The sequence below is a fragment of the Hermetia illucens genome, chromosome 5 (assembly GCF_905115235.1).
Source record: "Hermetia illucens chromosome 5, iHerIll2.2.curated.20191125, whole genome shotgun sequence".
Classification (NCBI taxonomy): Eukaryota; Metazoa; Arthropoda; class Insecta; order Diptera; family Stratiomyidae; genus Hermetia; species Hermetia illucens.
Window position 1 is genome coordinate 56,503,716 of NC_051853.1, and position 13,206 is coordinate 56,516,921.

Sequence of the window (13,206 nt, forward strand, 5' to 3'; positions counted from 1 at the left end):
GAGAAACGCATTCTTTTTAAGGCGAATCCTTGCTGGATCTGAAAGATAGGTCTGGGTTCGAATCTGTTGCCTTGAATTCGTCATAGTTGATTTCTTGGGACGCTTATTTCACCAATTTAGATATTGACTTATCAAGTTTTCTAAAGAAGCAGCCTTGCTTTGATTGGTGTATTCTTCGTGCAGTTTCACAATTAATAATTTTGCAATTTTACTGACTGCAAAACTTCCAAGGAAGTAAATCTTAATTATCTACCCACATTGTGGGGAGCGGCCACAAAACTGTAGAAAGAATATCGAAATTTTTCTGAGATTACTATTTGTGTTAGGGGAAGCAGAAAACTTTTTAGCATTCAAAGCATTGATGTTCTATAATGAATAAAAGACAATCCATGCCTCCTAGTTTCCAAAGTGAACTTTCTACCTAAATACGAACCCAAACATATTTTTAAAATATACTTTATTAACAATAAAAAATATATCTACAATCCTTAACGTACATAATTTCTTAAAGCACTAACAACTCCCAATCCATACAGCAGTTTCTCCTCCAAAATATCCCAACTTTTATTTTGAGCTTTTTGAACTTCAGGTAAATAGTCCATAATTTCGTTATTCTCCGTTAAACTCCTTCCATGCACCTTCAAAAATACACTCAAATATGCTTGAGCCAATTCAAAGTCCTTATTTGTGTTTAACATAAAAACAATTATTCGCAAAAATTGTAACATAATCTTATAATTTCCACCGCCATCTGGGTGAAGTGATTTTATTTCGAAATCTATCATTGAAGGACCAACTTTTTTCAGATGGTCAACGCAGCTTTGATGATCACCGGTGTTAATGGCTTCTTGTAACATTTTCCCGAATATTGTCAAGTTCGAGAAATTTTCTGGGATTAAAACTCGAGAATTTTCATCTTCTTGTGTAACTCCAGAAAGATCAAATTGGAATTCGGTTCCCGCCACAGTTGGTAGGAAAAATGGAGCTTGCTTCGGGACTTTTGGTGGGGCTTTCGGTTTGTTTCTCTTCTTGATAATATCCAAATCGAGGAGATTTTGCCAACGTGATGCTGCTAAATCTGACATGGTCACTAGTTCATCGTCTAGTTGTTCGGGAGTTTCGTATTTAAGAGTAAGCTCGTCACCTTCTCCCAAGTTTATTTCCGCCATGGCATCTTCAATATTTGCCTCCTGGTCGCGAGCATGTGAGGGCAGATCAATATATGGTGCATCTTCATAAGGATCAATGGAACGAAGAGAAATTTGATTGAAAAGCATTTTGTTTGCCCACAAGTAAATTCCTAAATAGTCTACGTGCGCTGTTGCCAGGAATTCTCCAGTTGGAGACATTGTGAGTGAGACACATGGTCGTTCAACCTGTGGAGTACGAAAAAGAGTAATTTGTTGATAATTTTTCAACGACTGAAGTGCTGTCTATTTATGATTGATACTAACCTTAAAATGATCAATCAGATACGAAGATGGTATGTCCCATGTTTTAATCGTTGAATCCATCGCTGCACTGATAAGCCTGCGGCTGTCCGGACTAAATGTAACGTCATTTATCTTCCCAGTATGACCCACGAACTTTCTCACAACTGTTTTTGTATCACAATCCAATATATTGAGAGTAAAATCTTCTAATGCAATGCACAGCATAGCACTTTCCCGATGTGAATGGAACATGGATACTCCTTGATGCAGGTCCATTTCTGATATTGGCTCAGAAACTGAAATCACACATGATTACTGACTGAACGGTTGTTATATGTTTATTTTAAATATATTACCATTTTCCCTGAAATTCCAAAACTTTAGAATACCGTCGCTGGCGCCCGTTATCACCATTTGATTCAAATTGTCACAAGCTATGCCGCGGACCGCACTTTTATGAGCGGGTTTTCCATACGAAGCGCGGTGTATTCCTGACTGTATATTAAAGCGTTCTACGTCGCCAGAAGAATAACCTGTGAAAACGAAAATTATTAATTAAAAGGCATCAAAACATCAAAACGTGACAGAAAAGAAAAATTGTTTTTACACAAAACCTTAAAAAAGCGCCGAATAACTCGGAAAGCGACAATTTGGCGCTTCAGGTATGAAGGAGTTTATTGTATTTTTCTTACAGGCGGAGGCTGATTTTCTTCATGAAAAATCTTTTTATTTATTCCAAGTTAGCAAGAATATCGTCGCGGTATTTACGCGTGGCAGAGGGGTGGTAAATTTACACGCAAAACGCTTAGTCTGACTATTTCGGTGTGGTGCACTAAATGGTTTGTGTTCTTGTTAAAGACAGAGACAGGATAGTAATACTTTGATATTGTTGAAAGTTTCTCCTATCTAGGGTTGAAAATCACAACCGATAACAGCTATGGCGACGAAATCCGCGCACGGTTCTTGGTAGTTAATAAAAAAAACTGTTCCGCTCGAAACTTCTCACCTTAGGGTTAAGGCAGAAAACCATGCTCTAGCCAGTCGGTAAAACTTAGACGGGCATCGGTTGTTGCACCGTTGATGATGATACTTGTTTCACTACTAAACTGAAGACGTTTCATTTATACTTCACATATGTATTTGCAGAAAAAATTCCATCCTCTTGTAGGAAATACTACTATTCGTAATATAAATATCTATTTAACTCACCCCCAACCTTTTTTAATTATCATTTTACCACCCACAACATCACCACCAATTCTCGGGATCCAACGAATCCCCACTCAAAAGTCAGTTATAGCATGATATTCGCTCAGAAACGCAGTGCATAGCATTGCAACACACTCAACAACTATTTCATGTGCAACACCTTGCACAAAATATACTCTTGACACTTGAACACTGAACTTTTGCATATTGCAAAGTCCAATCTTCCTTACTATATGCTACAGTTTGCGCAAAACTGGATCTGGACCCATCACTCAATACGTTGTCAAACAACTCACTCACATATAAATATTTCTCCTTGTCGAATTATATAAAAGATAAAATATAAAAAAAATGTTTCTTATGTATAAATACTACACATCAATTCCTATCAAAAATTCTTTCATCAATAAATATTACATACCTACTATCCTCTCTGAAGGTCATCATCATCAACGGCGCAACAACCGGTATCCGGTTTAGCCCTGCCTTAATAAGGAACTCCAGACATCCCGGTGTTGCGCCGAGGTCCACCAATTCGATATCCCTAAAAGCTCTCTGGCGTCCTGACCTACGTCATCGCTCTATTTACGGCAGGGTCTGCCTCGTCTTTGTTTTCTACCATAGATATTGCCCTTATAGACTTTCCGGACTGGATCATCCTCATCCATACGGATTAAGTGACCCGCCCACCGTAACCTATTGAGCCGGATTTTATCCACAATTGGACGGTCATGGTATCGCTCATTGTGTAGGCTACGGAATCGTTCATCCTCATGTAGGGGACCAAAAATTTTTCGGAGGATTCTTCTCTCGAACGCGGCCAAGAATTCGCAATTCTTCTTGTTAAAAACCCAAGTTTCCGAAGAATACATGAGGACTGGCAAGATCATTGTCTTGTACAGTGAGAGCTTTGACCCTATGGTGAAACGTTTCGAGCGAAACAGTTTTTGTAAGCTGAAATAGGCTCTGTTGGCTGACAACAACCGTGCGCGGATTTCATCATCGTAGTTGTTATCGATTGTGATTTTCGACCCTAGATAGGAGAAATTATCAACGGTCTCAAAGTTGTATTCTCCTATCCTTATTCTTCCTCTTTGACCAGTGCGGTTTGATGTTGTTGGTCGGTTGGTTTTCGATGCTGACGTTGCCACCATATACTTTGTCTTGCCTTCATTGATGTGCAGCCCAAGATCTCGCGCTATTCGCCGCCAGCTCGATCTGGATGAAGGCAGTTTGTACGTCTCGGGTGGATCTTCCCATGATGTTGATATCGTCAGCATAGGCCAGTAGTTGAGTGGACTTAAAGAGGATCGTACCTCTTGCATTTACCTCAGCATCACGGATCACTTTCTCGAGAGCCAGGTTAAAGAGGACGCATGATAGGGCATCCCCTTGTCGTACACCGTTGTTGATGTCGAATGGTCTTGAGAGTGATCTTGATGCTTTTATCTGGCCTCGCACATTGATCAGGGTCAGCCTAGTCAGTCTTATCAATCTCGTCGGGATACCGAATTCTCTCATGGCTGTGTACAGTTGAAGATAGGGATCCCAAAAACCGCATATAGAAAGGAAAGCACTACGTACCTGCCACACGTTAATTATCCGTTATTCAAAAATTAAAATCTCATCCAGACTACCAGTTACATAATCGCGTTACTTATTACTCATTACTCTGATAATTCCTCTAATTACCACAGATGTAAACAAATAGACTGATATCAGACACACTCTGGAAATACCCAAACCCCCAATAAAACCCTCGCACATATTCATTCCCCACACTTCACGTAACAAATAGCTCATAAGTAACTTACCCCTTCTAAAATCTTTCCACGTACCTAATCTACCTATTTATCTCTACCCAAAAAAACCTCAAATTACCCTAGAAAATATGCTTATATAATTTGCGCAAAGAGCTTTTATCGTTGTCCCTATAAGACCTACGCTCTTTCCCTAGCGTGGTGTATTTCGTTGAATGCCCATCTATCGAATGGTGTAAATATCCGACATAGAAGTATATTCTTTCCCTGTTCTTCAAATGACTACAAGAACAATAGAGTAAATACATCTCTAAGCTCAGGATGTCATTCCTTATAGCCCAATTCCCTAAATTCAGTCCCTACTCAAATACACACACATACACAGGTCTTCACAACGCACACTGAATATACCCTAAAATTCGCAACTAAAGCGCCAAATCTCCAACGATCACCACCCATATCTAATTTGTTTGTTCCGAACATAATCATTCACCAAATTGCGCCGCATCCCTTTAGGGACACTTGATGAGGTCTTTAATGGATGAGTTAAGCGTATATAGAATTTCGGTTGCATAGAGTGGAAAGGAACGCTGGACTGGACACGGAGGTCTAAAACCTCATCTAGCCTGTCTCAAACATAGCTAGTACTTTGTTCTTATCTCCCCAACGCCTGAGCAATAACATACAAGCCACGCGCTCTCCCTCTCTCTCCAATCATCGACATACGTTACATTTTTATCTATTTCAACTTTCTTGTCTCAGCTCGTAAACACCCTAGGCAAATTGAATAATAATAGATGGTATCTGCTCTCAGAGCCCCCGTAAGTCTCACGGACTGGATAAACCCTTTGCTTTTCGAAGCAACTCCTCTTTCCGAAACAAACATAGCATCAGCTAGTTTACTGATCAGCGAGTGCGGCCATGAAATAATGTCCGGTACAGATCGGCAAGAATCACCCAAACTTTTTTTTAATTAAACCAAAAAAAAAAAAAAACAACAAATGATATCTAATCGCCCACTCACCGATGGGCGAACAGATCAAAGGGTCATGTCTAGAGGGGAACCTCTAGGCAGCCGAGAAAAAAGGAGAGTATCCTGTTCTGAGAAAGGGGGTCAAAATCATAGATGGGAAAGTAATGTCCGAAATACTAGTGCCGGTAAGTGGTCTGACTCTCAAGCAGAAAAATGCATGATGATTGGATCAGGGTTGATCCAAATAGAAGAATTCTCACACAGCCCTATTAAAAGTTGTGAAGGCTGATTCTTATCTGAAAGACCTGTCAACAGTATTCGGAGGAGCTCAACAGGTGATCTAATATTGATGCTGAAATTGTTCAACGATAGTAAGACTTAATGGTTACGAAGTCAAGTTTAAATTTAATTGGGAAAGCCATTGATACTTCCATCCAATGCAAGGTCCTAAACGAGCAGTTTAAACTGTAGGTCTCCTTAGATAGCAGACGATTAGTGAAAATGCAGTTGGAATCAGCAGACTTGATGCCTGTACAAAGCTAAATTACATCGTCTATCTTAACCGATGTATATGCAAAGAGGTGGTAAGCTCCGATTTCGGCTGATTCAGTAGAAAATGAAACGGAACGCGATAAAGCGAAATCATTGGCCGACCTGATAATACTGATAACTTAAGTAAATGAAATTATATTATTGACAAGAGCTTGCAAGTCACGATTTTTCTCGTATTCAAGGGCCACAGACCGAATCGACCAAAATTATAACCAGCGGCAGCCAAGTTGACGCCTGGCTACAGACTGGTAGCACTCATTTTAGGATTGCATCGACAATTTTTATGGCCACAGTCGCAGATATCATATATATGGTTGCCATTCACCCCTTGGTGGGGTATAGCGCTTCAACGTCACCTTCGTGACATCCCTCGCGGTTACCTGAAATGCGTTACAGCCCCCCATCACTTCTCGAGGCACTCGCACTCCTTGACTACTGTTCTGCGCCAAGTGCCCTTGGGGTGACCCACTCGCCAGCTATCTTAAGATTCAACTGCATGGCGTAGTCCGCAATGTAATTGTCGCTCCTGACTAAAGTGTGACTTATCCACTACCACTTTCGTCTTCCGAACATAGTGCGTACGAGTGGCAGGCCTGTGCATCGATCAAGTTCGTCGTTCGAGGTACTGTCAAGCCAGCGCTCTTGGATGACGTAGACAGGTATTGATGAAGGCTTGGAGCTTTTCGGTAACAGTGGAGTTCACTTTCCATGTGCTGGTCCCATATAGCAACACAGAAAGAACACTAGCACAGAACAGCCTCAACTTGATCTTGGTGTTGAGATAACTGCATTTCCAGATTTTAGCAGCAGAAGCGGATCTAGCGCTGTTAATGCGTTAGGCGACATCCAGTTCGGTGCCACCTTCGCCAGAAACCACGCTTCCTAGATATACAAATTGATCGACGCCTTCGATGCTTTGCCAATCAATGCAGATAGGGAGAGTGCGATTACGTTTCCGACTGGTTCTGGTTTTGTTGGTGTTTATCTTCAGTTCAACTCTTCTTGCCTTCCTTTCCAAATCCAGAGTCATTTGGCCAAACTCCATGAGCTAGTAAGGGAGCAAACAGATGTCATCAGCCTAGTCGAGGTGTTTGAGGAAGGATGCCATCGTCCATTGAATTCCTCTCCCTCCGGACAATGCAGCATGAAGAATGTCACCGATAACAAGAACAAACATATCGGTGACAGAATGGAACCCTGGCGGACTCCGCTTTGAATCTCAAAGTCCTTCCAGATTTGACCTCGGTGAAGTACGTGACATTTTGCGCCATCATATCTCGCTCTGATAATATCTATTAGTTTCTCTGGAATGCACCTTCTGCGTAGAGCACTTCAGATACACACCTTGGTCACGGTATCGAAAGCTTTCTCGAAATCGATGAAGAGCAGTTGAAGAGAAGATGTCGTCAATGCAGGAGAATTCGAAGCGTAAACCAGTCTGCTGTCTGTCGACATATTTTTTGGTGCGTTCCAGGATTATTTTAGCTATTATCTTTGCGCAGGCAAAGAATACGAAAATACCCCTCTGATTATCACACTCAAAGCGAGTCCTCTTCTTTGGAATCTTAACGATAACTCCATTGTGTTTCGGATTCCCAAGATTTCCGTATGACTGGAAGCAATAGACTGCAGTGACTGCAGGTACAGTGATAAATAACTCTGCGGAAGACCGTCAAGATCAGTGGATTTATTCCGTTTGAGTGCATTAATGGCCGAAATTATTTCTCCTCTGCTTGGAGGAACAGTTCATGTTACGCATGTTACGGTGACTAACCATTTCATCTACAAGCGGAGGAACCTCACCGGATGTGATACGGTTAAGAACTATGATGTGGTGGACTGTCCACTTCTTCAGTTGCTCATCATCGTAGATGAGAAGTCAACCGTTGACGTATTTTATAGAACCATCGTACGATTTGCGACCACTTGCAAGTTGTTTCGTGATGCGGTATATATTTCTGAAATCATTGCGATCAGTGGCATCTTCCGCTTTTTTCTCCAGGGCAGTAGGAAACTTTCTCTTTTAACGGCGTACACTACGCTAAACTTTTCGGGATTTCGTCACTCCCGCCATCGCTCGCATCGATCAGTAGAGCCTTCAACCCTTTCGGTTCATCGATTCGCTAAGTCAGCCAGATCTTATGACGCCCCTTCGGGACGTGTCCAACACCTGTGTAGCACCCGAGAAAAGAAAATTTTTGATGGCGGCCCGATGCTCATCGATATTCTCAGGCTGGATACTCGTCCGGTCAGCAAGATAGTACTCCCACTGTGGAGCGACAGTTGGGTCATAAAAGTTTTCGATGTTGAACTTATGGGGTCGCTGCTCCCCAAGTCTGCGAGAAGTTGCGGACGAAATACGCAAGTGAACGTAAGTGACCATCAAAAGGTGATCCGTTTTGAAACCGATGTCAACGCCTCTCTTGTTACGCACATCCAAGAGACAACTCCTAAATCTACTGCTGCAGGTTCTGTGCTAGAACAATATGCTCCCAATGACGAGGCAGTGGAAGTTAAAGAAATCCGCGAACCTCCCCCCATTACCGCTGCGGTCGCCGAAGCCGTGTTTCCCTATCACATGTCCGAGCAAGGTATTGTCAAATTCCATTTTGGCATTCAGATCACCCATCAAGATCACAATGTCATCTTTAGCAAGGTAGCCCTGAACTGCGTTTAATTGCTGATAGAAAGTGTCAATTGGGTCATAGCACCCAACACCTCGTAGCCACCCCACATAGTTCAGTTGACATCCTTCTCAGCCTTGATCGGAATCTTGCTGTCAGAAGCTGGCTGCCAAATCGCGTCAGCTATCACTTGGCTTTCCAGAGTACTGGAGTGCTTTCCAGAGTCGACCATCTTGCTTCGTTTAGGGCCAGCATGTCCAACTTATATTGCTGGAATTCTTGTGTTGGATGAAAGTGAGCATTCCGATGAACCTCGCTACCGTTGTCCAAGAGCGTACGTATATTTCAGAAACCAAGCATTAACCATTTTCACAAATTGTTTTCCCTTTTAGCTCCCTCTTACGACAAGTGTATTCTTAAGCCTCAACTTACAGGGGGTATTAAGCATACCAGCATTCAAATTGACCAGTTCTAGTTGAAATCTAAATGATGGTCTCATCATTTATTTGTATCCTTCTTGCATCGTACAATTCAATACCTGAAGGCGTAATGACTAGAAGGTGGAAAAGGCTGTTATCTCAATAATCGAGGAAATGTCGCCACTCCCCTTTGATCTGTTATGAGTCATGTCACATGGGGCATTCAACGGTCAGCCTCCTCCATACTGCTCTATGCAGATGATATTTTCCTAGCGTCCCATAACAAACTCGATCCCGAGCAACTTGTTCGAAAGTGGAATCACCGCCTTATGCTACACGGTTTTAGATGAATGTGAAGAAGACAGTATTTTCGACCAATCCCGCTTCTGAACCGGACAAAAATTAAAGAAAAATAAAAAGAAGAGGTTGTCCATAGATCACACATGGGGAAACGGTGGCAATCCTAGTGTTGGCTAGTTTATTCAGTGGAATCCATTGTTCCAGAATGACCAACGAGTTGGTGGCCTAGAAACATGTGACGAGTACAAGGAGAGGCGGAATGAAAGCTTCTCTGAAGTACTGAACTGACAACTATGGCGTGTAGGTGCGATTGAAGTGAGGGGTAGGAGCCAATGGCAACCATATATATTTGTTCAATAAACATTAGCAATAGAAATAACCATTTAAAAGCATATACTTACCAATAATAACGAAATTTCCGCAGTGGGTCAGAGCAACGCACGTCGCCTCCGAAATAAAATCAGTTCTAGTTTTATTGTGAAATTTCTCTGGGACCAGCTTCAAGTGTCCCATTCTGCATTTGTCAAAAGACCACGTTGTCGTCTGCACCAGTCCGGCGTGAATAGCTGCAATGTTGTCCCATTCTTTCTCGCGAGTTGTCTCAGTTGTAAAATGAAGAATGGGAGGCATAATCAAGGGATCTTCTTGCATTTTATCTGATGTGAAGAAAGACATTCAATTAGATGCTGGTTTATAGGAAAAATTGGGCAAAATTACTTTTCTTTTTCGAAGCCTTCCTATTGTAACTCGCACGCCCCATACTTTTGTTTAACGTCTCGGATATTGTGCTGAAAATTCTCATGGAACTATCTTCGCCGGATGAAATGATATTTTCCCCTTTTGAGCCGTGGAATCGAATGCAGAGTGGCGGCGCGCTGTGCCCTTCTCGGATGCGTAATAACCGAGCACCGCCATCCGGTAAGTCGAAAATCCAAAGCTTCATTGAATTGTCAGGGGATGTGGTTAGCATGAGCGGTTCACTAGGGAGACATATTGCGGTCGTGACGTTGTCGTGATGGGCTACGAGTTGGCTGGCAACCTATTGGATTGCCGTTAGATTAAAGGTAACTGATTAAAGTTAAAAATTACCCTTCTTTCCTCCAGGTTCCAGAAGGCGACGTTCCCGTTCGTGCTGGTGGTAGCTAGGATTGAATTGCCGTCGGTGCGAAAGGACATTTGCAAAACTGGACCCCACTCTTGCTTGAACTCCACAATTATCTCGTCGTACTTCATATTCAAGAGGACAATACGGCCGTCTACAAAGCCAATGCCTGCCACATCGATGACGGGGGCTGCTTCCAAGGCGGTGACCCTGCATGTTCCTGTATTGAACGTGTAAACCAACTTATTGTCTTTTATATTCCACAACTGGAGCGTCCCTTGCGAGCTGCCGAGCAAAATCTTATTGATGTACGTGGGAGGATGCATCATTGCACTAATCTTGAACTCCTTTTCATTAAATGGGATTTCAAGGTAGATATCCTCCGTGACAACGCTCCAAACGCGCAGAGTATTTCCTTCGTCGACGGTGATCAAGTGATCCCTGAACGGCAGCAGCAGGTGAACATCCTTGTCGTGGCCTTTGTACAAGTGTTTCAGGTGTTTTCCTGAACGCCAGGCATAGACGGCCTTGTCGCTGGCAGTAAAAATGTAGCGTTTGTCAGCTGCAAGACACGTAATTTCGTCAGGGTGGACATCGCTTATGTGTAGCAAACGAAAATGACCGGCGGTGTACACTTGAAAAGCGCGGCCAATGCATGTGATTATCAAATTATCTTTGCGGCGATGGACATAACGCGTAACTGCCGGAATATTGTTGCTGACGTATCCAACCGCACGATTGCGGCGGAATATTCGACTTCCTGACATATTTTAATTCGCAAATTTAACTAAATTACCAAGAAGCACAATAACCACATTTGACAACTACGAATGTTGACTAAACGTCAGTTTGATGTGCTTGAAGGGGAAACATGTGCTTGCGATGGGTGCGTTCAGAATGTCTTTTGAAGTGTGCAAGGAAGTGATGTCATTTTGAGCAATAACGACTTTGAAAATAACTGACAAATAGAGATGAAGAAAAAAGATTGCGGTTAGCTTTCTGTATTTGTTTTTTTATTTATTTATATAAGACTAGATAAAATACAGTTGAAACAATTATACATGTGAAACCGATGAAGGTAACAGCGATTTCTGGAACATAGAACTGGTGCTTTATAACGCTTAATCTGCAATGATAGTTTATCTAGTGCGGCGTAACAATTTTCGAGTTCCCTTTTTTTTGCTTGAAATAATAAAAAATGCATTTTTATTGAACCGTTTTTAAAAGAAAAAAAAAATTGATAAGAAACATTAAAATGTTAGATTTTTTTTTAAATTTCCCAAAAAATTGTTATTTTTAAGTTTCACAAAATATTTTTTCTTTCTATTTACTTAATATCATTTCTCTTTTAAGGTACTTGGATAAATATATCAGGCATTGATACCGCTAAATTTTAATGATATTGGTCTTTTTTATATATATTTTCTTTTTGCAGCTCGAATGGTTTTCGTATTTTTCCTTAATATTTTTTAAACTGTTCAACTAGATCTAAGTCTGGACTTCTGGCTGAAAAGGTCAAGTTACTTCCAGCATTCTCTTCAAATTAATGTATAGTCAACTTAGAAGCATGAATTTTAGTATGGAATTTATTCAACTTTATGAATTCTAATTTTTATGTTTTCTAAAAACTTAAATTCTATTGAATCGAGTAGGTTTTACTAAATCAAACGAAATGTTAGAAAATAATTATATTTGTTTTCAATGTCAAGTTAAAAATTCTTCTTTTCTCTTTTTAAAAAAAGTTCCCTCTTCGATGACGGCTCTGATTTGACTAATTAGTCGAAATCATTAATTCAGCCTGCTAAAAACTTTCATGTCAACTCGAATATGGCCGCGGCAGTACATTAGCGTTATATATTTGAAATACGTTGTTCTTGGTGCCCATTTCTTTTTTAATACCGACTTAATGAAATTCTGATGCATATCCACATTTTTTTACTTTTTGCTCTTCTAATTAAATAAATAAATATGATTTTCACATTTGGTAGCAGGTTCCACCAAACCGTGATTAATCCTCCGCCGAGTTAACGAGAATTCCGATTCATATCAGATTCTTCATTTGTTCAAAGACACCAGCCCGTAAAGTTCAAATTTCTTCTGAATAGGTCCACGTCCCTTTTTGTATTCGATTTATTTTGTGTTATTTTGATGTAACAGAATTGTAAGGTCTTGTGTAAAAGAAAACCTTAGTAAAATCGATTCACTGTCTGTCTCATGTACTTTTCTCCAAAACGGCGGATCCGAACGAAATTTGGTGGACATATGGGAACTAAACACGCATACAATGAGTTAGATAAATTTACCTGGAGTTTAAAGGGGAGCTTCCCATACATACAAAGGGAGAATGTAATTTTTCACTAAAGATAGCCATATGCGATGTCAAATGAAAGTTCTCGACTACTACTTTTTGAAATTGATGTAGTGGAATCCCGATAATTCGTACATCGTTAATTCGTATTTCCGGCTAATCCGGACGAATTTGCCGGTCCATGAGGGTTAATTTTCTTTATTTTCCCACGCCTGAAAATTGGTAATCACGATGTTCCCTACCAAATCGTCAGTCCCTTGACGATGCGAATTATCAGGATTCTACTGTATTAGTTTTGACGTGAATTATGAAGTGTGTGGCGATGGTGGCACACGTCGGCACAAAACTGTATTGCTGTGTGGACATGCCTCCCGCTTCTTCTATAATTAGGAGCAGCCTGTGGCATATAATGCGCGCCAGCAACTTTCCCATACTGTCCAGCAAACAAATAGGACGATGGCTCTCCAGATGGTTTGCCACTCTTTGGTAGCACCAGTATTTGCCTTTCCACTGAGTAGGGAAGGTG

General features: G+C 41.1%; 1 protein-coding gene across 1 annotated transcript; it reads right to left on the minus strand.

Annotated features, from left to right (window-relative positions):
- Positions 1-440: 440 nt before the first annotated feature.
- Positions 441-11,166, minus strand: LOC119657853 (WD repeat-containing protein 36). The gene is made up of 6 exons (XM_038064976.1): positions 10,360-11,166; positions 9,988-10,309; positions 9,672-9,926; positions 1,790-1,966; positions 1,455-1,729; positions 441-1,376 (listed from the first exon to the last, which is right to left on the minus strand). Exons 1-6 carry the CDS (start codon positions 11,137-11,139, stop codon positions 489-491), a joined length of 2,697 nt encoding a protein of 898 aa, XP_037920904.1. The 5' UTR covers positions 11,140-11,166; the 3' UTR covers positions 441-488.
- Between the last annotated feature and the right edge of the window lie 2,040 nt (positions 11,167-13,206).

Coding starts and splice junctions, on each gene's coding strand:
- LOC119657853 (XM_038064976.1), bottom strand. CDS start 11,139: ATGTCAGGAAGTCGAATATTCCGCCGCAATCGTGCGGTTGGATACGTC. Junction 9,927..9,987: donor GAAGGCTTCGAAAAAGAAAA/GTAATTTTGCCC, acceptor TCTTCACATCAG/ATAAAATGCAAGAAGATCCC. Junction 1,377..1,454: donor ATCTGATTGATCATTTTAAG/GTTAGTATCAAT, acceptor CGTACTCCACAG/GTTGAACGACCATGTGTCTC.